Consider the following 27,423-nt stretch of genomic DNA (forward strand, 5'->3'; position numbering starts at 1 on the left):
CTATTCACCCATTTACTGAGGTTTCATGCATTTTTTCTTGTTTTATTTTTGCTATACTAAGTCCTGCTGTTTGATCATGCTCACACCAGGAGGAAAAAAAAAAGGGAAAAAGAAAAGCCCTCTGGCAGACAATTTTGGCTATCTGGAAAAGAGAAAGTAGCAGCCAGATATGAATTTGCATCATAAATGACTGCTCACATGTTCAAGTACTACCACAACCAGGCTCCTAAAATATTTAGCAGCTTGGATGGTCTCAAGCTTCCTATCGTTCCTCTAAGAGCTGGAAAAAAAAAATCTTGTCTTAGCATCACATGTTCTGACACTTTCTTTAGAAAGTACTTCCCAAACTTCACTGGTGTGTTACTTTAGGAACAGCAAGACAACCCACAGGTTTATTCAATTTCAATACCCACCCCGATATGGCAGCTATTTCTACTATTTAAAGATGAACTTTTGTGCTCAGTCAAAGAACAATAAAAATGTGACTAAGTTCTTGGAAATCTTTTTACCTTTCAGGAATTCCTTCCTAGTTTCTTAACTGAAAACATTACGTATGCAAAGTAATCAGTAAGGCCAGTCCCTCTGCCCATTTATCCCTACTGCCAACTCAAAGTAACAGGGAAAGAAGTTTTGATGTGATCAAAAAGCTTTAATATGTAAAACCCCATTAGCATGAATAGACAGCAGAGAAAATTGGACAGGGAATTTTGCATTTGCTTTAAACAGCAGCAGCCTAGGAAGAAGAAAAAAGTATCATATCAATGCCTGAAAGGTAAACTTACATTTTTACAGTTAAAAGTTTGGCTGAGAATAAGAGTTCTTCTTTAAAATGGTTAGTTGTTATACAAAGTAGGATCATAAGCATTTCAACCAAAGGGATCATATAAACTTCAGCTTAATTAAAAGAACACAATGTAGGCTGTCCCAAACTACATTGCATTTTAATGCCATTTTTGCTGTTCTCATCTTAACATAACCTACATTCCCTCCCCCTTCGCTTCCCTCTGTGACCCAAGCTCCCACCAGCTTCACGTGAGGATCCTGCATCTGCAAAATAGTGTCTTTAGAATAGCATCATCTTCCAAAGTCTTGGGTACAGAGGAAAAAAATTATGCAATAACAGGAAATTGGCAGGGTATTCTTTTCTTCATTAACAGCAGTAAAAGTTGATCAACTAGATTTTAATCTACAAATTTACATTAGTCATCTCACACAAAAACTAAAAGAAATTAAGGGGGATGCTCATACAGGAAAATGTATGGAAACAATTTAAGTAAAATGCCTCACAAGAAGCTATTTCACTTACTGCCACGGATTTGTAGATGTCATCTGCACCTGATCCAGGCTAACGAAACTAAATATACTTAGACAAGCTTCTAACAACATTGGAAGTATGGCCATTGATAATCAGACAGTGCTAACTTTCCTGAAGTTAGCCTATAGTTTCCAGAAGTTTCCTATAGCTTTATTTCCAGATTGTACAGGCACACCTATTAATAGCCTTTTCATCTAACCGAAAAGGTTATGTTTGCTTCCACGTTACTCTCCCCCCACCCCCCAAGTCGACTTACTCAGCCTCAAAATCAGAATGGCAAGCCTTATTTCATTTTAAAAACATCAGATGACCAAACACAACTTAGAGGAAAACCTTGACAGAAACTATGGGCAGAAATCATCTTCAGTCTCCCCCAACACACCTTGGCATGCAAGTTGCCACACCTATACCCCCCATATGCACTCAAGTATCTAATTTAGACTCACGTACCTTAAGCCATAGAGGTTCATCTTGTCTAGGTTTCTACTCATTCTTTGGTACATGCAATCTCAATTCTGCCCTCTGCTAGCCTTGCGTTCATCTCATCTTTTCCTCAGCACTAGTAATATTCATTTTTCTCTAATACTTGCACGTGAAATGAAATGGCAACAGTAATAAAGTTACTGTATACAGTCTTTACCTATGCATCTTTCTTGCGGTACCATATTTTAAGGTTTTGTGAGACTGCCTGAACATACTGCAAGGGGCCATGTTGTTTTTTTCCATTTAACTTTTATTTGATTTCATGGTTATAATTATTTTTGGTACTTCCCTGATAAAAAAAAAAAAAAAAAGATACACCAAGTCCAAAAAAGTCACTGATGCCAATTGTAAGTTTTGCCATCTAAAGTACTGGAGGTGTACTTTTTATTTAGTAGTGAAACAGCACACGTTATCACATTTAAACCAAGCAAAAAACAGAAGTCTTTCCAATATGCATTTGCTCTTGGTTTATTTCTAATCATCTAACAACGATTCACTGCCAAGTTATGAAGATGAGGGACAGGTAACAGCAAAGACTGAAAAAAACATGAAATGATCCCTATGGTAGAAATTTCTATGGCACCCTTATTACTTATTCTATGCACCAAATCCCCTCCCTCCCACCTCCCAAGAAACAAAAACAATTGATGAACAGAATTCAGTTAAAGGGAATCAAAAGGGTAGACCTTGTGGAGGCCTGCCGTCAAAGCCTAGCTGTGTCAGTTGCACAGGAAGACACCCCTTTTCTTCCTATTACAAGCAATCAACATAATGGAACATTATGATTAATATCAGGTAGTGTTAACAGCTTTAATTAAAGAAAAAAATATGATTGCATAAAAGCCAAATGTCATAGTGCATAAATTTAGCACCAAATCATTTGCAATTTATGTAAATTGAAGAATTCTTTACCTGTTGCTTTCTTTCTGTTCCTCTAATCATCTCATTTTTCACAAGACAAATTTGAGTTTTTAAAAATACTGTTGATAAATCAACTTAAACATTAGTAATGTCTGTCAGTATAAAAAGCAAAGTTTACCAGGCAAGCAAACAGGCAAACACTGTTACTTATAGGTTAGCACTTTGAGGAAGTTCTTTAAACTGTTTTCCCCTGAACTTTAGAGCATTAAAAAAATTTGAACTGAACTGGTTTCATGAAAACCTCCTGAATTCAGACACCATCCAACCATGATCATTTTCTGTTCGAACACAATGTGCATCAAGCAGAAAAACATGCACGTCCATTACTTAAGGTAATCATCAAACTTAAGACAGTGAAAATACATTTCAATCAACTTTTCTGTTCAAACTGCAGAAATCTTGGTAAAGCCTTGAAAATGGTAGACAAATACTGAATGCTGTCCCTTTAGTCTCTACCATGATGGATGGATTTTAAACAGCAGTACAAAGCAAATGCGTTCTGCATATTAGTAAAGACTAATCTCATAATACAAAGAGTTTGGGGTGCTTCACTTTCATTGACTGCTCAAAATCTTGGCCTAATAAGGTTTCTATTTGGTCTTCAATATACCTAGGGACAAATTCTCTCCTCAGTTATGTGCACATGGCTCTCATTAACATCAAAGACAGCCAAGCACTTACCCAAGGACAAAATGTGGCTCTAGGAGACTTTCCATTACTCGATGTATACACACACCAATCTTTGGAACTGGCATTATGCATGTATGTGGCTTAGAAAAAAAAAGAAAAATGCTATTTCCAATTTTTTTTTTTTTTTTAGGAAAAAAAACTTGTCAACGGAAGAGGAGATTTAAATATTTTGTCCATTTATGGTTCTCATCTAAAGCCAACTTTGGGAACAAGACAATAAAAAAAATGTGGTTTGAATCAAGAAAGACTATGGCTAAAAATGAGATACCTTCCTCAAAGTTTATGAATGGAAGAAGGAGGAAAACCAAATAAATAAAAGTTGATTTGCTTACTTTGGTATTCATGTTCTGAGAGAACTCCAAAATAGTATCAACTCTTGTCCATGCATCGGGATGTTCTTTTAAGTGAGTCAAGACTTCTTGAGCCATTCTTTGCTATAAACAAGTTTGGGAAAAAAACAGCATTAGCATTGGGTTATTTTAGAAAAAATATACTATCAGCTAAGACATTCATGTATTATGTCACCTTTAAATCACATATCCACAAGTTAGAATTAAATCAGAAGCAACAGGTCACTTAAACCTCCTTCTGTGTGTCGATTAAGGTCTTTTAACAATCAAATTCAAGGAACACACTAGTGCAAGATGGTCATTGACTTACTTCCCTCTTCAATCCTGAATAGTTCTTCTAGACCAACAGTGAAGATGTGAGAAAGCCACACAACACACTAGGGCAAGCAGCTTTCTGCCATCCAAGGAACTCTTCTAGATAAAATTTTATTCTAGGGTACCCAAACTTCCTACTTTTTACTGGAAGCGTTTATATAAGACACCAGCCAGCTTCAAGGAGTACTGCACCATGATGCAAAGTTCTTGACGGATGAACTTTTGATTTTATTTTGAAGAATCACAGAGCAGAACTGAAGTTCTCCAATCCCTGCTTGTGAGGAATCCCTTGATATATTCAATAGCTTACAAAAACAGTAACTACTTACTGGGGGGCAGCAGGGCAGCTGGTTACATTAAAAGTTTGTTCCTCCTTGGGACTGCCACAAGCAATCATTATACTAGGTACTATGGCTTCAATAACTTGCCAAAACTCCTCATCTGAAGCAATTATGCATTGAAACAGGTGAATTAATTTTAGGTATCCTTTTCAGGCCTAGATGTCCATAAACATCTTTTTAAGAAGCCAAATGATGTAAGCCACTTCCAAAAATGCAGCATACTGACAAATCCTGCAGCAAATTGCATCACCTACAAGCACCAGATGCTCTCTCTCAACAGGATGAACATTTACAAAGTTATGAGAAAAAGTTACATGGCAATTAACATAGATTAATTCATTCTCTCACTGCACTGTAGAGCCAATTCAACGGAATTACAAAGCAGATAAAGCTTTAACTTCACCAGTTACACCCTACTATAGCCATGCAGACCCCTAGTTGGCTACAAGAACATACTTCAGCTAATTATCAACTAGTATAAAAAACGCACTTGTCCATTATGACAGAAACCCCATCAAGACTCAAAGTCAATACACATATAACACAAGCAACAGCCAAATTGTGTATGGAATTTATGGAATTAAAATCCAAAGCTAAGAGAGCACATAAAAAAAAATGTCTAAAGGCATCTATACAATACTGACATCCCTAGTGAAGAAAACTGAGCGCAGCAGAATGTTCCCCAGTCTATTACTGACTTGGACTACCAAGTCCCTGTAGGTTCAACATGGAGCAGTACCACCTGGGTATTATATTGACCTAAGAAGGCAGCATAACCATTTTCTCACAGTACCACAGAGCTAAAACATCCAGCAGTTCTATGCTGAAAGTTCAGTTCAAGAGGGAAAGAATCACTGTATTACAGCCATGCTGAACTTGGGTACGTTTTTACACTGACCCTCCTTGGTGCTTCTAATACCAGTAACATATCACAGGATCAAACATGCATACCAAGAAGATACACATATGCTCACTATCCTTCTCCCAAGCCCTGTGAAATTCACTCTCATACACACCAAAGCCTTACACTACTGGACATCAGCTCCCATAGTTTCATACAAACAGTAATGCTTAACCAAGACCGAAGCTTCCGAACATGCAACTGCCTAACAGACCCATGGAATTAAAGAGTCTGGGATGAATACAGCTAAACATCCATTTGAGTTGTCCCAAAGCTATTTCAGTTGTTAGGGGCATTCTTTCTTTTCAGAAAGTACACCAAAAAAGCTAAGAACAGAAGAAAATCTAGAAGTCGAGGACAGAACAAAGCTTCTTACTTGCCTAACACAGATGTGCAGATAGTTTTGCAAGCTGCAATAAGAGTTAAGCAGGAGGAGGCATGCTAAGAATTATGGGGAAGAAGTCAGGTGGATTTGAAAGTAAGTTCAGCATGGGCTAGCCAGACTGCATCCTAAATCTTTCTTCCATGTTACTTTATCCTGTCCCAGACACAATGCTGTTAATATCCCAATATTTAGATTCCTCTATTTCTATTACTCACATCACCTTTTAAACCATGTTCTGAACTGGCAGACTCTGCAATGAAGTGCTTTTTCCTGCAGGAACTTTTGAACTTCTCTTGGAAGAGGTAAAAGCTTACAGACATTCACTGAAAAACATCTACACCCTTGGGAAAACACTAAAATAGCAGGCCAAGATTACATGAAAATATTAGTCCGTTTATTTGTAAGTTTATATCACGATCCCCTTTTGGCAGTTAATAGCCTCCTCTTGCATTTGTTTCTTGTTGCATTGATTTCCTAAATACACAAAACTATCCCCAGCTGATTTATATGAAATAATTTCTCCCAATACAACAATGGCCATTTGATCATTGTATTTAGTGTTAATCTTCTCCTCTCTTTATATCTCTTTCCTATGTTTTAAGGTCAATTCGGACCAAAAGATTTTACAAACAGCGCCTATTTTGTAAGTCAGTAAACAAGCATATCACTTACAACACAAGCACTCGGAAGTCCATGCTACCGAAGGCAAAAGCTACAAGCCACTTTGTGACACTCATCTAAAAAAGCTACAGCTAACTACTTGGATTTAGGAAAACTGAAAATATAAATATTTCCAAAAAGAAACATGGGGTCTTAGAACCCGCAGGAATTCACATTAGAAAGCCTTACACAAACTTTTTTTAGATACACAAAATGAGTTCAAGGAAGTATATTTTCTTTTTATTCCAATAGTTGGAAGGAAGGAATAGAAAAGCATCAGCTACTTTGTCTCATTTTAATTCACTTTTTATTGTTGTGCAAGAGTATCTTAGTAAGATGCCTGACACTGAAACTCCCAATTTCTTAAGCATGGACAATTAAAAACTCGCCAGAAGAGGATCTATGCCAACACCCTTGTAGCAATACTTGCTTTCAACATTAAGCCTTTTTTCCCAAGTAGTTGGAAACTAGATAAAAGCAATATAAAATTCACTTTCAAGACAACATATGCTCACAGACACACACTCCCCTGATTTGAACTCAAATTTCACAATTTGCACTAAGTCCTGAGAAGAGCACAAGAAGAATCCGTGCAGAAGAAAACAGTAATGGGAAAAAAAATAGATAAAAGGACAAAATCTTCTCTTAATACATATACTTTTTTGTAAGTATAAATGTTCTAACAGCACTTCTTTTTTCTCTTAAATGCAATCATTCAGTGTGGCCAATATTGAGTTTATAGCTTCACAATCCTGTCCAGAACAGTAACTCAGACTTTCCTGATGAACAAAGGCCTAGAAGGTGAGCTGCAAGCAACAACAGCCCCACCGAGTCATACTTGCTCATCTCTTATAATAGCCAAAGGCATAATAGAAATGAAAACACACATTAAACTATCATTTTTCTGTTATTTCAATGGGCATAAAGGCCTGCTTTAAACAAGGGCACATAAATCACCATGGATACTCTAGTCAATAGCAGAGTAAATCTGTTAATATTACTGATTTTTATTCAAGTTAATTAATTTTGCTCAACTGATTAGCTATAAGGTCAAACACAGTCCATACACATAGGTTCAAAGTCCACATTACCTGTGCGCCTTCTCCATGGTACAAGCAGTTCACCACATTGTCCAAAAGATTGATATCCAGTTTCTGGTTAAAATCCAGCAGCTGACGAGCTGCATGGTCTGCTAACATTGTCATAATTGCTGGCATAGATTACTGAAAAATAAAGAATTTTTTGATCAATTAATAGGAACTTACTAGGTGCAGTTGTAAAGTAGTTGCTTCAAGTTAAACATCTCATTTGATTGAGGTGAGCTACATTAGCAGTACTAGGCAGCACTAAATACACAAAACTTCCACCGTTGTTAAACACAAGGACAAACCCATACTTAAAATTCACACATTACTGCCCCAACCGAATTCTCAGGGTGTTCAGCAGGCACAACCCATAATAGCAGTTTGACTAATCAATGGGCCACATTATCAAGCAAGCTGAGCAACTTCTTTCCAAGCAGGCAGCAGCCCCTACAGTTCCCTGAACATCTGTAAACCAGTAGAAATTTTTAAAAACTACCAGGTTTGCTGGTAGAAATACCCAGTAGCAACCATTCCATGACTCTGGAACATGACCCATACCCATCCTACTCATCTCAGTAGAATTTTAAGCTTTCAAGGCCAACATGCACATCTGGCTCTAAAAGCTTTTAAACAACCCATTATGGAAGTGAAACAATCTACAAACTTGGTAAGAAGTTAGCCACAGAGGTCATTTTTCATATGCTTGGATAGAGTTCACATGTTATCTACATACAAGCAAGCCATTGCCATTGAAATTAAGGCAGTTGCCTGTTTGAAGGCATTTCAAGATGAAGTAAGGAGGCAGTTAATTCAGTATAGCACCTCAGAGAACTTCACGCTGGAATGCAAAAGCCCTCTGGAGGTTTCAGGTCCCATAACACACCGACTCCTTGCCTTAGATCTAGTAGCCTCAACATTTTGCAAAGGAAATTAGATGGAGCACGTGCGACCATGCACATTAAGATGCTTACAAGCCAGAAACTGCTACAAGATGAAGGCACTCCCAAACAAGACAAGCCAAAACCCAAGGAAGTGCAGATCAGAAGCTACACTCCACTCCTTTTAAACCAGACCCCTACTGGGAATAGCTTAAGTTTATTCCCCTCTTCACACAGCAACGTTAACACATTCCTACCCTCTTATCTACAGTTCTCTCCCCCTCCTATTCAGGGCCTTCCATATAGATACAAGCTTCACACCGAACCACTCTTTTGAGAAATGCCCCGAAGTTTGGAATACTGCAAGGTCATTCAAAAAGTTACAGGAGCGCTATCAGCATGTTCGAAGCAACACAATCCATCTCTTCTGGAAACAAACTGCATCCACATGGAAAACAAGAGAAATCAATGTACCCAACCCACCCCTTCTTTAGGGCAAGCTAAAAGTTCTGCTCTTACTGGATAGCTTCATGGGGAAATAAGAACTCATTTCATCCCTTACATATTTAAGTCTTATGCTTAAAAGTGAGGAGCAAGACAAACCTGTGACTCAACCCAAGCAATTGCTAATTAAGTGAAAGTCCTACAGTAACATGCAGACAGGGAAAATCTTTTGTTTAGAATGTACATTTGCAAGTAGAATCAAGCAGTTTTGTCTGCTTCTATCTAGAATTATATTAACTGGGGAAAAAAAATAATATTTTAGTAATATTTTGAATAAATAACTCGTGCAATTAGTATTATTGCACTAGTGTAATCATTTTGAGGGGTCCATGGTATTATCCAGTCAGGCTTTTTACAGCATCTCCCTGGAAAAATACGAGGAAATAAACATCAAATAGAAACCAAAATTAATTAAACCCTGCATTTGTCCTCCACCCAGCTCGGAAAGTTTTGGGAATCGCTACATACGGAAGCAAGGAACAAAACAGCAGGGAAAGATGATTTCCTTCTTCTAACTTAAAAGGGTACTTCAAGACTTCACCTGGCAGAGGGGCAGCGAGCAGCGCTGCTAGGAGGAAACCCAACCAATTAATGCGCTGCGCAGCGTAGAGCATGATCGCTCCCACCAGCCGCGCGTACTCGCAGGCACGCCCCTCTCCTTTTGCATCTGCCCTCCATGGCTGAAGCGGGAGCTGGGAAAGCAGCCCTCAGACTACGAGGAACGTTTTAAATCTGTGATTCTTTGGGTAGGGCCACTCAGTTTAGATCCGAGCCCCCTTCAGTGGTCTTTACGCAGTCCTAAGAAGACAAACGAGCAGCCATGTGACAAGCAGAAGTTATTAACCACATGGAGGCAAAAAGGAAATGTTTTGAATAGGGCCCTTTGCCACTCCCAGCATTATCTTCAAAATGACCTGCCTGCTTGCAAACTGAAAGACAGAAATGGCGGCTTTGTGGTCAATACCAACGGCAACCAACCTGATCTCCTGCTCCCAGCACCGTACCCACACGAAGCTCACAGCCTTTGGCATACCATGCCCCTACACTTTCCCCATCATGCCTGAATGCGAGCAGTTTTAAATCTCACCTCTAACCACCACCACCACCAATTCTTCAACACTGGCAATAAGTGGGGTAACAGAAAGTTTAAAAAAAAAATAAACTACAACCCAGCAAGAACATGACATCTACCGAAGGTCAAAAGAACTGCATTTGCAGAGAACTGTTTACACAGTTATCCCAACTCTCCATGACCCTGGACCCTCAGTTTGCAACACCCATTAGCTCCTCAAGACACACCCGATTCATTTAAGCACGTCGTGCCCGGGAACGAGACCATTGATTCGCAGCAGCGAGACTGAGAGCATTCCCAGGGAAGCCCGAGGCATACCTCCACCGCAGGCACCCAGAGCACCGGGGGGCAGCCATTAGGCCACCCTGGGCGAGCCGCTCTGCCCTCCGCATGCCAGCCCAGCGCCGGAGGGGGGAGGGAGCCACCCTCCTCCAGCCATTTCCTCGCATCTTTCGGCCGTCCCCCCAGCCCCACGCTGCTCAGCGGAGCACCTGGCACGGCGGGGATGGCCAAGCACCCATCCCCTCCCTCCCTGCCCCACAGAGGGCATGGGGAGGGGGGGATCTACCCCCAGCGGTGCCCAGGCCCCGCCGTCCTCCTCCTGCGGGGCCGCCGAGCCCCGGGCTCGCCCCGGTGGGGGCCGGGGGCCGGGTGGCTGGCGGCGGGGCCCCTCCTTCCCCCTCGTGCCCCCCTCTCCCCGCCTGCCTCCCCTCCCTCCCTCCCTCCCTCTCTCCCTGCCTGCCTCCGCTCCAGCCCTGCGCTCTATACAGGGCCCCCACGTGACGCGGGCGGACGTTTCAATACTGCTGCACAGACACACAAAAATATTTCTGGAAACTTCCACTCCTAATAATTTACAGATTAGGGCCCGGCTCAACCCCCCGCGCGGACCCAACCCCGGCCCGATCGCCCCCCTCGTACCGAGGCCGAGGCCCCCCCCCAGGCCCCCTCAGGCCCCCCCGGGCCCCCCCAGCTCCCCGAGCCCACCGCCGCGGCCCCGTGCCCGGCCTGGGGTCCCCGCTGCTCGCAGCCCCGGGCCTCCAAGCCCCCCCCCCCGTCCCCTCCCTTCAGCCCCCAGCCCTCGGGGGGGCTCCTCAGGGCCCTCCCTCCGCCCCCGGCCCGCTCCGCGCCCTCACCTCCGTGTTCCTCGCAGCCTCCTCCTTCGGAAAGTAAGGGGGGAGGGAGGGGGGGAAGGTGAGCCAAGTTTCTAACCACACGCCGAAAGGAATAAAATAAGAAAAAAAAAAAAAAAAAAAGAAAGAATAATGACGATAAAAAAAAAAAAAAAAAAATTAAAAAAAAAAATTAAAAGAACGACGACCCCCGACGTGAATTAAAAAATCAAGGGGAGGGTGCGCGGCTGCCTCTCCGCTCGGTCCCAGGGGCCGTGAGGGGCCGTGAGGGGCCGTGAGGGGCCGTGAGGGCTTCCCGCCGCCGCCGAGCCCCCCCGGGCCGCTTCTACCTTCCGCGGGGCCCCGCCGGCTCCGGCTCCGGCTCCCTGCCCCGCCGCCGGCCGCCCCGGGCCCCGCAGTGCCGGCGGTGCTGGCGGCCGGGGGCTGCCGCTCGTCCCGCTGCCGCCGCCGCCGCCGCCCTCCCCTCAGCCCGGCGGGCGCTCAGGGCAGCCCCATCCCCGCCGCCCGCCCCCCGGCTCGCAGCGAACTTCGCCCCCCGGCGGCTCCCCCCCGCGGGCTCCCCCTGTGAGCAGGTCGCACGCACGGCGGCCGAGGCGGCGGCGGCGGCAGGGACTGAGCGCGGCGCGGCTCCCCCTCCTAGTGCCACAGGCGCGGAACCGGCTCAAACCGGTTCAGACCGGGAGATTCCATCTCGGTTGAGTTTGCGGCCCATGGCGCCGCGGAGCGTTTGGAAACCTCGGGCCTCCGCCCAGCGCCCGCTCCCATTGGCCGCCCGGCGGGCCGCCGCGCCAGCGGCCTCCGCGCTGATTGGTCGGTGGAGCTGTCCGTCCAACGCCGAGCCGCGGAGGGGGGGGGGAAGGAGAGGGGGGCGGGCCGCCGCACTCTGATTGGTCGGGAAGAGCTGTCGCTCAACGCCGGGCCCGCCTCCGCTTCGCGAACGGCGGGCGCAGGTGCCGGCGCGCTGTGATTGGGCGGCGGCTCGGCGTGACGTCAGCGGCGCGTGGGCTTCTTGGGGGGGGGGGGGGGGGGGGGAGGAGGCGGCCGTTGGGCGGCGGGTTCGCGCCTCAGGGGGTGCGGGGGGGGGGCACCCTGTGAGGGGAACCAGGGGAGCCCCTGTGAGGGGAGTGGGGGAGTTAAGGGAATTAAGGGAATCTTAGCAGGTAGGATGCTGATTAATGAACACCTAGGTTGTTGTATCGAATGAGTAGGTGCTGTTGAACGCCTTTTGCTTGCTCCTGTGCAATTTAACCGAAATAAGAAGTCTCGGGGCCCCTCAGAAAGGATGGGTGCTGATAAAAGCGGGGAGCCTGTCTCAAGGAGCGGCTGAGGCCAACCCTGTGGTTTGGGCAAGAGCCGAGGAGCAGCTGGGTCTGCACAAAGGCAGGGGGTGATGAAAGAGTCATCAACCTTCATCCCCACGACCCCTGGCGACCACCACCAGGAGACACTGCTCAAACGCAGATGGGAGGAGCTTATGGAAATAACTTCTGGCAATTAATTTTAATATGAAGCGGGGATAGGTCATGCGTATGTATAGGCGCATTGGGAAACTTCATGTACACGTAACTCTTCACTGCATATAACTGAGGCGAGTTGCCCCACTGAAGTGCACACGACTTTGGTGGGACTACCCCCCGTGCTGCCCAGTGGTGAATAAGCATCCCTACTGTACAACCTTACTGGTTGTGGAGTCTGTTTTCTGCACATCAGTGCATAAAACCAGCCAGGAGGCTCTCTGCTTGACCGTGGGATTGAGTACAAAGCAGACACCCCTGGGTGCCCCCTGAGCATTTTCCTCAGAGGAGGCTCTGCAGCCAGCTGCTTGCCGTGGGAGCAGACAACGACCTCCTGAAGGCGTGGATACAGCGGTATGTGTTATAAGAAGGGCACGTAAGTCATACGTGTGGCCAGGGCAGCTGGTAAATCACACAGAGATGTTTGGCATGCGGCATAGTCCTCGTGTAGGAGAAGGGCTTAGAGAAGGAGCTTGGAGGTAAACTGAGGTGGTGTTGCTCGGCATGCAGTATTGGATGAAGGTGTACCAAAGCAGATAAAATTCATCAAGCACCAGAGCAAGGTCTAATGCATCTGTTTAAGCCTCCCCCTCGACCACAGGAACAGGGTGTGGACTTGGATGGAACATCCGCTCACCCGGACAGTCCTATATCTTCCCGTAGTAGGCAGAAATCTGCCCCCGCAGCCTTACAAACACCTCTCGAAAAGGCAGTAAGTCGGGCCTGATGGTGGGACAATGCTGATCAAAGTACCGTTTTCCACTGCTGATTCAGGGGAATGGAAAAGGATTGCAAAGGATTACAGGACTGATCCGGTAAGTATAACCAAATATTTTCATTTCATTGTAAAACAGCATAACCCTGACTGGAAGGACATACAGTTATTATTAATGAGTATATGACTGAGACAGAGAAGCAACTGATTTTCAAAACAGCAGGGAATTTGGCTGGAGACCATTATTGGATTATAGGAGGGGATGTTAAGGAATACTTCCCTCTCCAAGACCCAAAGTGGGATGTTAATAAATCTGCGCATATGGAAAAATTGCAGGAGTATCAAGACTGGATTCCAAAGGGAATGGAGATGGCCATCCCAAAAACCATAAACTGGTCAGCTTTATATTCAGTTAAACAGAGTCCTTCCAAGTCCCAATCTGAATTCCTGGATCATCTGAGGGCTGTAATGCCTTGTAGCACACCTTGGTCAGAGGTAGGAATACAACCATTAGTCTCCATGTTTCTGGGTCAGTCCACAGGGGACATCAGGCTATCGTGGCGAAAGGGGCAACTGGCCAAAGTGAAAGGAATATTTCTGTGAGCCTCTAAGCTCACAGAAAACAATGGGGCAACCACAAATTTCTGTCTATGCCCAACTCCCCAAAAGCCCTTCTAGGCAGAGCTTTGTTGAGACAGCTGGGTGCAAAGATTACCTTTGAAAAAGGGGAAGTTACTCTGAAGGTAAAAGATCAGCAGTACATTCAAAATCTGAGTCTATCCATAACTAGTCTTCCTACTGAAGGAAAAATCAGCGAAGAGATTCTAGACCAAGTATATCCTGGGGTATGGGCCACCGATGTACCCAGAAAGGCAAAGAATGCTCCACCTCTTGAGATTAAACTCAAGGAAGGTCAACAACCAGTAAGATTTAAAAAATACCCCCTAAAGAAGGAAGATAGGGAAGGAATTCAGCCAGTAATAGAACAATTTTTACTATTTGGATTATTAAAAGAATGCGAGTCTGATTTCAACACCCCCATATTACCTGTTTGTAAACTTGTATCGAGTGGTCCAGGACCTACGAGCTGTAAATAAGATCACTGAAGACCTTCACCCAGTAGTAGCAAATCCATATACCTTGTTAACTGTATTGACACCCAAACTAACGTGGTTTACTGTTTTAGACCTGAAGGATGCCTCCCTCTCCATGAAGCTAGCCAGAAGATATTTGCATTTGAATGGGAATATCCTAAAAGTGGACATAAGACTCAGTTCGCTTGGACGATGTTGCCACAAGGATTTAAGAACAGCCCTACCATCTTTGGTAATCAACTTGCAAAAGACCTGGAATCTTGGGAAGCCCTGTCTGAGGAAGGGAAGCTATTGCAACATGTGGACGATATCCTGATTGCTGCTGAGATGGAGGGTGGCTGTATGGCTGGACGGTGAGCCTGCTAAATTTCTTGGGGCTCCAAGGGTACCGAGTATCCAGGAAGAAGGCTCAGGTAATACAGCGTAAGGTGATTTATTTGGGCTATGAAATTAGTGCTCGACAAAGAATTTTGGGACAGGCCCGTAAAGGGGCAATGTGCCAAATTCAGAGACCCCAGATGGTAAAGGAGTTATGGACTTCCTTGGGAATGACTGGGTGATGTCAACTGTAGATCTGTAACTATAGACTGCTTGTTAAACCACTATATGCACTAACAACCACTATTCAGAAACACCTTAAATGGGACAAGGAGACCATGCAAGCCTTTGAGTCACTGAAGAAGGCCTTAGGGCTTCCCAATGTGAGTAAGCCATTTTTCTTTATCTCCCATGAGAAGCAGGGGATTGCTTTGGGAATATTATCGATATGGGCCCAGATCTTGTGCTGAGCAGTTGCCTACTTTTCCAAGCAATTGGATGCACCTGCAGAGGGTTGGCCTGTATGCTTACGAGCAGTCGCAGCAGTAATATTGAACATACAAGAAGCCTGAAAATTTACCCTGGGCCAGAAAACAACTGTACTAGTGTCCTACACAGTATCCTCAGTACTAAAAGCAAAAGGTGGATATTGGCTATCTCCACAAAGATTCCTGAGATATCAGGCGATACTGGTAGAAAAGGACAATGTGGAGATCGTCACTAACATTGTCAACCCAGCTTCTTTCCTCAGCGGAAACACAGGAGAATCAGTGCATCATGACTGCTCGGATACTATTGAAGCAACATATGCAAGCCGTCTGGACCTGAGAGACAGTCCTATGGAAGATGGGGAGATCTAGTTTGTGGATGGAAGCAGCTATGTTCTGAGTGGTAGGAGGCATGCAGGACATGCCATCACCACCAGCCAAGAAATAATGGAGTCAAAGCTTCTGCCCACGAATACCTCTGCACAGAAGGTGGAAATAATTGCTCTGACTCGTGCCTTGGAATTGGCCCAAGGCAAAACTGTGAACATCTATACAGACTCTAAGTATGCCTTCAGGGTCGTACATGGAGCAATCTGGAAGGAAAGAGGATTATTAAACTCTCAGGGCAAAAACATCAAGCATGCAGAGGAGGTCCTGAAACTGTTAGAGGCAGTCCAGCTCCCTGAGAAAGTGGTGATTATGCACATGAAGGCACACCTGAGAGTGAGCTCAGAATTGGAAAGAGGAAATGAGCTGGCGGATGGAAAGGCAAAACAAGTAGCTAAAACCAAGGTAAATATAGAAGGGGCTTTGATTCTTGATGGATGAATTTCCCTAGAAGGTAAGCCAGAATACACTAAAGAGGGTCAGAAACTCATCTTGGGTTGAGAAGGGTTGTATAACAAAGAAGGGTGGGCTCACACCCCACAAGGAAAGCTAATTATTCCTTCCTGCCTAATATGGTATTTGGTAAGAGAAGAGCATAGGAAAAGGCACTGGGGAGCAGAAGCCCTGTATAAACATCTAATCAGAGAAATTGTGGCCAGAAACTTATACACCACAGTGAGACAGGTAACTCAGCAATGCGATCTTTGCCTCCAGACTAATCCCAAGAATACCTCCAAGCCAGAAATGGGCCAAACTGGAAAAGGTAATGGGCCTGGACAACAATGGCGGATTGATTTCACAGAACTCCCAAGAAAAGGGGAGTATTGGTATTTATTGGTATTAACTGACACCTTTTCAGGATGGCCAGAAGCATTCCCAGCCAGAACATCCAAGGCTTGGGAGGTAACTAAAATATTACTACAAGAGATAATACCACATCTTGGGGTTCCAGTAGCTATATCCTTTAACAGAGGACCACACTTTATCTCAAAAGTGGTACAACAAATTAGCTGCCATTTGGGTATAGACTGGCATCTTCATACCTCAGTTGAGTGGCCAAGTAGAAAAAATGAACCAGTACATGAACTAGACCAATGGCGAAGGAAGGACTAAAGCCCTTTGAAATCTTGTATGGACGACCTTACAGAATACAGAAATGAATATCCATGCAAGCTGGGGGTGAAATTATGACCTCCTATATGGTGGCATTAGGTAAACAGCTCAACAAGATTGGAAAGCACGTGAATGGGACTCAGGGTAGAGGGCTGGAGATGGACTAGTGCACAATATACAACCTGGAGGTTATGTGTATGTAAAGTCTCTTGTAGGAAAAAATACTTTGGAACCACAGTGGGAAGGACCATTCCAGGTACTCTTTACCTCTTTCACAGTGGTCAGAATCAAGGAGCAGAATGCCTGAATCCATCACACCAGGCTGAAAAAGACACCCAAGACTCCATGGAAGGTTACTCAGATGCAACCAGGAAAGTTACATTTTTCACAGTCTTATTGGTATCATTGATAAAGGAACCAGAACAGTGGAAACACAATACCTATGTGAAACTCACCCAGGCAGTGAGTGATAGTTTCAACCTTTCTGACTGTTGGGTGTGCGTGCTGCTGCCTAAAGGCAACCTAGAATTCCTAGTATGGGGTATACCCAGAATGGATTGAACACTGAGCTTTGTGCACCCAAGAAATGGAACCTGTCCTTTTGGCAATGACGTTCATCAACATCTAGGGGATAGACCTGAACTACTCCCACACAAGAATGTTAACATATACACCAGATGTTTAAATGATAGCTCCCCATGCGTAGGTACAGGTCCACTTAACCATTTAGCCCAGGAACTGGACAACTGCAGAAGTCACGATATGTGCCAATAAAAAAAGATAATACGAACTCAGGATCTCATGGCCTCAATCTTCTCATGCAAACCTACAAGTTACAAATCAGATTCTATTGGTTATGCGGAGATGGGCGTGCTAGAAAAAGCTTGCCCTCAGATTGGAAGGGTCACTGTATAGGGGGCTACCTCAGTCCTTGAGGTGGTATATTTGCTGGACCACCTCCAGGAATAGTCTGAACTTTATGAAGAAGAACACATACTGCTCTGGATAACCCTCTCGTGATGAGGCCTATGGGATTTCATAATCATGAAATGAAGCAGTTGTTTATCATAATAATCGTGGTCATAGTTTTGTCCATGGTTCTTTGCATGGTGGTCCGATGTACCTTATGGTGTTTTAAGAGTACAGGAGTTTCCTACAGTGAATCAAAAAAGAACCAAATAAGATGTAAAGTTGAGTCTAACAAATATCTTGAAGGGACGTTAGATAGGGAAACACTGAATTAAGGTTAGAGGTAGTAAAGAATTTACTAACTTCTTAGAAAAGGGGGGACTGAGAGAGGGGAATTGAGAGAATCTTAGTAGGTAGGATGCTGATTAATGAACACCTAGATTGTTGTACTGACTAGTAGATGTTGCTTAATGTCTTTGCTTACTACTGAGCAAATTAACTGAAACAAGAAGTCTCGGGGCCCCTCGCAAAGGATGGTTCCTGACAAAAACGTTCCTGTCTCAAGAACCATCTGAGGCCAACCCTGTGGTTTGGACAAGAGCCAAGGAGCAGCTGGGTCTGCACAAAGGCAGGGGGTGATGAAAGAGTCATCAACCTTCATCCCCACGATCCCCAGCGACCGCCAGCAGGAGACACTGCGCAAACACAGATGGGAGGAGCTTATGGAAATGACTTCTGGAAGCTAATTTTAATATGAAGCGGGGATAGTTCATGCATATGTATAAGCGCATTTGGGAAGCTTCATGCACATGTAACTCTTTACTGCATATAACCAAGGTGAGTTGCCGTGTTGGGATGTGCATGACTTTGGTGGGACTGCCCCCCGTGCTGCCCAGCGCTCAGTAAGCATCCCTACTGTACAATCTCACTGATGGTGGAGTCCATTTTCCACACCTCTGAGGGAGCCCCTCTGAGTGACTGGGCCCAGGCTGGCAGCAGGGGACAGGCTGGGCTCTGAAGGCATAGGGTGCTGCCTCAGGTACCCCTGGCTGGCCCCTATCCTGCCCTAAGGCCTCTGGGGCATGAAGGGAGTTTCGTCCCACTATCAGCATGTATCTGGGCGTCTGGCTCTCTGCGGCATCTCTGTGCCCCACAGCCTGCTTCAGGCACAGCTGCCTGGCACAGAGCACAGAGGAGAGAGAAGGCTTTAACCGAGCAAGGAGCACTCGTCTGCCATATGTGGGGAATGGATGGGGTGATTTTATGGCACGGGCTGGGTTCTCAGGGGTAATGTAGGCTCAGCAGCTGTGGTTGTGCATCTCACTGTCACCAAAAGGAGTGCAGGAATGAACTTAGCACATTTTGTGTTAAAAAACAGCCTGGTGTGAGTTCTGTTGTACAAACAAATGTGCTGTATTATAACTTGCGTTCAGTGAAAGTACTTGGTATCTGCATACCTGTTTCAAAGCCTTATCTGGAGACATAGTAGTTCTAGAGCTTTTACAAAAAGGACTAATTTCTGAGGGGAGGATAACATTACAAAGTATTTATCCCAGGAACAAGCACTGCAGTTCTTACCACCTAGTCTAAAGTAAAGCTTTCCTTTTGATGATAGTCCTGGGACACCAATGTACTGTCAGTGAAACTGTTTATAGAAGATGTGCATTCAATTTGTAGGACACCAAATTCTCTTGGTAGAATCGAAAGGAAACTTCCTCCATAGCACTCTGAGGTGTTGTTCACCAGAGCTATGGCCAGTTGGAAGGCAGGGAAAGTTTACGCTTAAGTTCATTTGCACAGGTTTTTTAAAGTGATTTGTACTTTCCTCTGTGTGTTCAGCTTGAGACTTCACAAGGAAGTCTATCCTCTTAGAAATGCTGACTTTTGCTCACAAAAAGTCTTCTAAAGTCATCCTCATTTTTTTTTTTTTCCTGAACTGAAAAAACTAATCTTGTAGTTGTCTTGAGAAACTGTGCTGGTACCTTTTGCTTTTTGCTGTTTTTTTTTTTTTTTTTTTTTTTTTTCTGTGCTTATTTTTTCTCCAAAGTGGAACCGCAGTAGAGATTTGGGAGTACTAGTGTTTTGTTTTTTTTTTTTTTTTTGGAAAGGTGTATGTTGTTTTTAGCAGTTTTGGAGACTAACTACCCCAGAGTATTAAATGGGGTATATAGGTGTTAATTTTTGCTACTAGTGTTGTTTGCTAATAATAAATTAGCTTAATGAAAATAAGCCCTTTGATTCCTCACCGAGTAATTAAAATAGGAGTTACAATATTGAATTGGAAAATGAAGAGACACTGAAGGGTGTGTGCCCCTTTGTCAACATGTATGTGTTCTGTATCAATTATGGTTTCAAGTGGTCTGCCCTAATAGTCTGAGCTCCTAGCATGTGAAATATAAGCCTCTCAGTTACTGTTTGTTTTTGTCTACAGGCTCTAAGAAGCTTGTGGTTGAACCTTCTAGGATAAGTTCTCCATGGCTTTATAACAAACAAAAAAACAAAACAACAAGAAAAAACACTAGCAGAACAGAAAGGAGTATAGAAAGAAATACTTGGCCGTGGAATGCTGAGGATAATAACAGAGAGAGAAGGTGGCTTCCTGTGGGACCACTTGTCCACAAAATGTCTGTCTTGTAGAGTAATTCATGCAGACATAAAATGAAGAATTCAATAACATTAAATTCATTATTTCAAGTTGTATAAATCTTTAATTTTTTCCTACTTTATTATTCTAAAACTGTTGTCCTTGGCAGAAATATTCCAATATTTGTTGAAGTTAATGGATAATTACAGCACTAGCTTCATAAACCTTTTTTTTTTTCTGTTTTTTTTTTTTTTTGTATGTGAATGCTGAAGTGTTATCAGAGAACACTGGTGATTTAAAAAAAAAAATCCCTACAATTTACTTAACTTTCCTTGCATTATAGATGACAGCATATATAATGTTTTGAGCGCTTGCTGCCAGAACCTTAAAGTTTGCCTTTAAATAAAGCTTCATGCTTCTTTAAAAATCAATTAACTTCTACAAAGGAGTTTAAGGAGCTAGTAGGTTTATGTGGGAGCTAACCTTTTCAACTAAGGGTCCGTTAATAGGTTTATATATATTCATGCTGGGAGCTTATTCTGTTATGTTAAATGAACTAAGCTACTAGCTCTGCAATGCCATGTGAGATTATGAAATTGCGAAGTATGTGGAATAGTTCAGAACTGAATTTAAGAATTATACCTTCTCAGTAGGTTATTTGTTCCCCAGTGCACTAGTTTTTTTTAGCTGAAGTAGCTTTTGAGATCACAGTCCAAAAAAGGAAGGCATTTCACGTGATTGATGCTCAATATTGAGCAATGATGTATTAAGTTTCCAATTTGAACAGGCACTTCCTTGCTGGTAGAGAATCACCAAAGAGAAAGCTTGGCAAAACCAAGTCATTAAAACAATGCTTAGCCTAGCAACACCAAGCTCATCTTAGTACAGGAAAACCACCTTCAGTATAGTTGCCTTCCCTAATAGTAATAATGTAAGGCATAGGGCAGGATCATGCAGAAATCTCAAATGAAGTAGATAAAGATCACTGCTAAATTACTGGTAGTTTGAAGTATGTATCTTAGCAGAAAGGAGCTCGACAGTTATGGACTGTGCTGTTGCTGATAAATTACAAAAAGGAAGTGTATGCTGCTTTTTCTGAAGTCTTCTCGTTAGCTTTCCACCTTTACTGATTGTATGTGTTCAGCTATTAAACTGGTGGGCTGTACAAGAACTGTTTTTCCTATCACTTTAACCCATTCCTTCTGTGAGATGTAGCACTAAGGTTGTTTCTGTAGTAATTCCCAGAAGATTTCTAGCAGTAAGAAAATCATCATTACAGCTACTTATATTCTATTCCTAACTATGATTCTCAACAGCCCTACGGGTTCCAAAAGTGCTGTGGGGGTTCTTATTCCTTGGTCTTCATTTTGTGGGATTGTGTTGTGCTTTTATATATAATTCTGGGAAGGCCAGGTAAACAACACTGATATCCGAATGTGTTTTTCAGGCAGAAGCTGAGGAGATGCAAGATCATATGTTCCCAAATTAGGTCCTGTGTGATGTATTACTGAAGAAATCGCCCTGCTTCCAGGATAGTCACAGGTCAGGTGGAGGGGCAGGAGGAGGTGTGACTGAAAGTTGTGTATTAACTTAGCTTGCCTTAATTCAAGAAGGTGTTCATGGAAGCTTTGTTACCCACAGATAGATGTTGTTTCTGTAGTCAAGTTCATAAATTCTGAATTACTCTGCCCTTCATAAATGGAAACTGTAACTCTGAGGCTTTCTTACAAATAATAGTTGTTATCTTAAAGCAATCACAGCAGAGAGCTCCATTTTTAGTGCATATGATTCATAAATCATATCTTTTTTATGAGGGGAGGGAAGTTTTTGAAGAGTATAAGAACTTGAATAGTTGGAATATGAACACTCACATTTTTAATCGCAGATAAAAGTAACTGCATCCTGTGACATCTGTCATGAAGTTAGCAAGTAGTGCTTTATATCGCCTTATTTACCTTAGTGTCGTGGGTTGACTTGTCTAGTAATTAACAAATCTGTAGTTTTGGCAGCGTGACTTATGAATAAAGATAGCATTGCTACTGGTTGGATTGAATTTGTAAGTAATTCAAAACCAGAATGAATAGATGTAGCAAGTTGCTGATGGGTTAAAAACAGGGTTGTAATTCTAGCACTGAGAATAAACAGTGTGTCTATGTATGTTTTGATGTTCTAGCTAGCCCTGGTGTTCAAAACAAACTGATGTAAGAGCCCAGAAAGTCAGATATTAACTCCTTTGGCTTGTGCAGAAGGTTTCCTTTTCTGTTTTCTTTTGTTTGTATTTTTATGCAGGAGAAGAGTTCAAATCCTTTAGATTAGTTTGTTAAACTGACAGTTCACTACTTCTGTTTAAATTAGTTATTTCAGATGGAAGGTTAAATGCAGATTTTCACGCTTGCATCTGCAACATCCCAGAATGAAATGTGTTCTTTAAAAATCCTAACAGTAAACCAGGCCTTAGTCTGGCAAGTTAGTAAGCCGTATCCTGTGCTTGAGCAAGGGGGTAGTTCCTAGCTATCCTGTAGTAGGAAGCAGTTATCACTGGCTCTGCTTATTTCAGATAACTCTTAAATTCTTTGGTGGAAAAGACCCTCGTATCTTTATGCAGGCTGTGGCTATTACAAACAAGCTGTAGTATGAGAAGACAGAGTACTCGTCTCCTCTCTTCTGTAAGAAGCTTGGTAAAGGATGGTTCAGAAACGGAGTGCAGTCATACAAAAAGCATCTCTTTTAACAGGATAAATGGATCTCAACTTCTTTCTAATACAATAACGACCAATGGTATGTGTAAGCTTATGCCGGGTGTTTTGTTGCTGCTGTTCCCTGCCTGTTGTCTTCTTTATTATATGTTCAGTCTGGAATTTAGGCCTTGCTGAAACGAATAGGAAAACTTGGTTGGGTTTCAGGTCAGCAATGTGCCCTGGTAGTGATAAAAGCTAACTGTACAGGGCTGTATCAACAGGAGTGTAGCCAGTAGATGAAGTGAAGTGATTATTCCTTTCAGCTTGGCACTCACTAGGCTGCATCTGGAGCACAATGCCTGGTTTTTGGTCCTTCAGTACAAGAAACATGTTGAAAGCTCCATGGGAGCTCTTCAGAGGCCAGGCAATAAGAAGGGGGAGAGGCTGAGGGAGCTGGGCTGCTTCTTTCTGGAAAAGAGATGACTGAGGGGACACCCAGGCAGCCCCCCAGTGCCCAGAATAATTTTACAGGAAAGGGCAAGCCAAGTTCTTTGAAATGCATGGCTGGAGAACAAGAGGCAACAAGCATAAATGCAAGTGGGAGGTTCCTACTGGAGATGAGGGGACTACTCTGCACTGTAAAAATAAGCATAACAAAGCTGTGAGCTGCTTGGTCTGAATTCAGCATTTGTTGTGGCTCGAGCAGGAGGTTGGATTATTGAGCAGAGATGTCCTAAGGTCCCTTCCAGTTTGAGTGATTTGAGAGAACTTTAAGTTTCCCATTGGTGTATATAACTTTCCCTGATATTGTTGTATGTGAAAATGTTGCTTATTTCTGGTCTTCGAACATAGTTTAACTCCTGATATGGTCAGATGATTTTCTTCAATCGACATCACTAATTTTGATTTTAATAAATGCTGTCAGAAATCTTTTGTGGCCTCTGAAAGAAATAGATGTTGAAATGATTAGTTATCTTGTACCCCACTAGCACATATTATATGATGGAACTGCGTTGGAGGAGTGTTTACAGGTTTAATATATTTGTCTTTCCCAAAGTATCAAATCTCTGCTACTTGATCTTAAACCTGGGTGCTGTGAGTTTATTTTTCAGGTGTTTGTGAATGTATGCCAGTATCATTGATACTAACCCCTGGGCAGAGGAAGAAATGCATAATACAGTGAGTGAAGTTGGGAAGTGGGAGTATTTAGTTTTAGTTTTCCTTTGCCAAAGGAAAACTGAAGTGAATGTAAATTAGTCCTGTGTAATACCTTACACCCACGTCTGTAGAGACGTGAAGGATCTGCTTTCCTACCTTTTATGAGGAGATCTTAACTTCCCATGAAAACCAGCAGCAAACATGGTGTAGGTTGGAATGGTGTAGGCAGAATTAAGTGAATAGTTTAGTCTATTTGTTCTTCATCAGGGCCCCACAATTTGTGGCAGCAAGAATATTTTGAACGTTTTCCTAATCCTTGCACACGCTGTTCATAGATGAAGGGATGGGCCACTGCTCCAATTTTGTCACGAAATAAAGATGATGTGGATTAGCAAGAAGTGCTTACTAGCTTTCACCTACAAACTGGAAAGCTGTGTAGCATTCTTCCGTCCTGTTATCTCAAATGCAAGTGTTTTCGTTTGTTTGTTTTAGTTTTAGGTTTTTTAATTTCTGATAGTTTTGGGGTTTCTGAACACTCTTCCCATAAATTTTCTCTATCAGTTTAGTAGTTTGTCATTAGCACTTTTAGAGTTTTAGCAGAAGAGCTTCTCGAACAATGCTTACTTGTGGTCTCTCAAGGTTTGTCAGGAGCAGGACTACTTTCTAATGTAGTGTACTAGCATTAGGTGGTGTGTACCTCAGAAAGGTGATGTTCTAAAAGCAGATAATGTCATGCAAGTAGGAGAAAAAACATCACCCTGTAAAGAGATCGTGACACTAACTTGATGAAGGATTAATAAGCAGAGCAGGGAGGGGAGAAAGAGACAGCTAAGGGAAGTAAGGGAAAGGAAAAGCAAAAGCAGGTGTTGTGTCATGGTGAAGTGAAGGGAATGAGGCATTCAGAGGAAATTGCCAGCTATAAATTTCCAAGGATGTCTGGGGAATGCACAACAAGCAATCTGTTAATGTCACCAGTGTCACTGTAAACAGCTTCAGCCTCTACCTCATTCTTCAGTAAAGGTCCTTTCCCAAACCTATTCAGGGGCTGGGGGGCTGGGATTTCTGCCGAGTTCTTGCTTGACCTCGCAATGTCTTTTGTGAAGACTTTCTTCTGAAAGCAGGGAAAGATGTTGGGTGGCCTCGTAGTTCACACTTTCTCATGCAGCTGTCATCTTAGTTCTATGATTTTCTGATGTAACGGGACCAGAAAATATGATGGGCTAATTATTGAATGTAGCGAACTCAGTCTGGCCTTACAAGCTTACTTTATCATTCTAGAAATGGCAGAACTAATCCCCACCTAAGCATTCCTCTTCTCATTGAGCATCTGCTGTTGTTTTTAATTGTTTTGTGTTTTTTTTTTTTTCATACTGGGAGAGATTCTAATATACGCAACTTATTCTTCAATTACTTTTGGCTCTTTACCTTCCCAGCCCAAATTTGACCAAACTAATTTAGCACTTTAATTTATTCTTGTGTGGAAGAAAACAACTCATCTGCCTTGAGCATTCTGACGTGCAGAAAACGGACTCCACAACCGGTAAGACTGTACAGCTGGGCAGCACGGGGGGCAGTCCCACCAAAGTCATGCACGTCCCAACGCAGCAACTCGCCTGGGTTATATGCAGTGAAGAATTACGTGTGCATGAAGCTTTCCAATGCGCCTATACATATGCATGACCTATCCCCACTTCATATTAAAATTAGTTTCAATAAGTCATTTCCATAAGCTGCATTTGCCCAGTTTCTCCTGGTGGTTGCCAGGGGTCGTGGGGGTGAAGGCTGATAACTCTCCTCCATCACCACTCGTTGACTTCCTGCCTTTGTGCAGACTCAGCTGCTCCTTGGCTCTTGTCCAAACCACAGGGTCGGACTCAGCCAGTTCTTGAGACAGGTTCCCCGTTTTTGTCAGGAACTATCCTTTGTGAGAGGCCCCAAGACTTGTTTCAGTTAATTTGCTCAGTAGTAAGCAAAGACATTAAGCAACATCTATTTTTAATACAACAATCTAGGTATTCGTTAATCAGCATCCTATCTACTGAAATTCTCTTAACTCCCTCTCTCAATCCCAGATCAATGATTTTTTAACAGTGTTTACAGATGATCTTAAGTTAGAAGGTTTTATAAGCTGTAATAAGAAATAACATAATCCAAAAATCTTGGAAACAGGGAATTGAACATAACTGAGTAGAGAGGAAAAATACAAACTGATATGTCCTTGGAAAAAAAGTGAGAAGTTCAATACAAGGGAAAACTTGGAAGACAGTAATAGCTAAGGGAGCAAATGGGGAGCCGATTAGATGTCTTTGTTCAGTGACTGGGTGAAGAAAAGGACAATATAACTATGGCATATCTGTGGGGATTGTTTTGAACAGTAGCAGGGGAGTGGCCTTCTTAATATAATTTTCATGAGACCACTCATGGAATGTTGTAGGTAGGCTTGAGTATATCATTATCAGTATGTTACAAACAGATGGACACAATTTCAGAAAATATATGTTAATTACTTCTTTCTTAGGAAGAAGAGAATAGAGGAATGAAATCAGTAAAGTGGCTGAGAGAAAAACAGGTGGGAACATACCAATAAATTTCCTAAGATAAACACTATTGATGAAGGTTTTAAGATAAGCACGTAATTTAAATAACTGTAACTAAAGGTCATTAGTCATTAAACTAAAAAACATTAATTTTTTTCACAGTAAGGACGGACTCATGAAAAATAGGTTTTGAGATAGAGCCAAATAACACTGGGATGTATATTACAAGGGAGAAATTCTGCTTCTACAATCTTTTCAAGCTGTAATGTTTGCGGTGTTTTTGCTGATAGTGGAATTCCTTTTCAAGCTACATCTGGCTTGCCAAGTTCATGTGAATAGCATTGATGCCCAGAGGTAGGAAGACAAAGGGAAAGAACAAGAAACTTGTCCCCCTCAACAACCTGGCTATCCTTCTGTTAGGACACTTTCCTAGTTTTTACGTTGAACAGCCTGTGAAATTAAAACGTGTCCCAAGTGATGAACACAGGACTTAAATTCCAAAATATGTATCTTTAGCTTGTTCATTGTGGAAATCTGTCAACTAATTACATATCTTGGGGGACAAGAGGGGGTAAGAAAGGAGTAGAAACTAGATCATTTCTTAGTGTTTTCTTGGAGATAGGATATTTAAAAAAAAAAATAGGAAACTACTTCCCTAAAATAGAAAGCTGTTAAGTCGGCACTGAAGAAAACTAGAATATTCTTCCCAAATTTTTTGAAGACAAAGGTGCAGCTTCCTGAATCTATCAGCTGTAAATGATAAATGTGTGATTAATGTGTAAGTGATTCTGATCCAATTCATTTAAATGTTTTATTTTTTTCAGATTTTCATATGGAACTCTTTGATTTAGAGACTTTCTTGTGTGCTTTACTGTATTTTCACTGATCTCTCTTT

At 42.7% G+C, this 27,423-nt stretch overlaps 1 protein-coding gene and 2 long non-coding RNA genes across 7 annotated transcripts in view; 2 read left to right on the plus strand and 1 right to left on the minus strand.

The window, feature by feature from the left end:
- XPO1 (exportin 1) overlaps window positions 1-11,776 on the minus strand; it is a 39,029-nt gene extending 27,253 nt beyond the window's left edge. The window contains exons 1-4 of one of the 5 annotated variants that reach the window (XM_068675358.1): window positions 11,617-11,776; window positions 11,037-11,060; window positions 7,453-7,584; window positions 3,742-3,843 (exon numbers count right to left, since the gene is read on the minus strand). In XM_068675358.1, the coding sequence (XP_068531459.1) occupies window positions 3,742-3,843; window positions 7,453-7,578 (228 nt within the window). In that variant the 5' untranslated portion in view covers window positions 7,579-7,584; window positions 11,037-11,060; window positions 11,617-11,776. Of the gene's footprint in view, window positions 1-2,484; window positions 2,549-3,741; window positions 3,844-7,452; window positions 7,585-10,218; window positions 10,516-11,036; window positions 11,571-11,616 lie in introns of those variants that run through there. The other 4 variants (XM_068675359.1, XM_068675357.1, XM_068675360.1 and 1 more) reach the window with 4 other exon arrangements.
- Window positions 11,777-12,084: 308 nt separating this feature from the next.
- Window positions 12,085-17,771, plus strand: LOC137853231 (uncharacterized). The gene is made up of 2 exons (XR_011094341.1): window positions 12,085-13,362; window positions 14,449-17,771. It is a non-coding gene; the product is annotated as an uncharacterized lncRNA (long non-coding RNA).
- Window positions 17,772-25,740: 7,969 nt separating this feature from the next.
- The window catches only part of LOC137852946 (uncharacterized), a 32,513-nt gene continuing 30,830 nt past the window's right edge, over window positions 25,741-27,423 (plus strand). The window contains exon 1 of the long non-coding RNA XR_011094083.1: window positions 25,741-26,560. This is a non-coding gene — a long non-coding RNA (uncharacterized lncRNA). The remainder of the gene's footprint in view (window positions 26,561-27,423) is intronic.

This window comes from Anas acuta, chromosome 3 (assembly GCF_963932015.1).
Source record: "Anas acuta chromosome 3, bAnaAcu1.1, whole genome shotgun sequence".
NCBI lineage: Eukaryota > Metazoa > Chordata > Aves > Anseriformes > Anatidae > Anas > Anas acuta.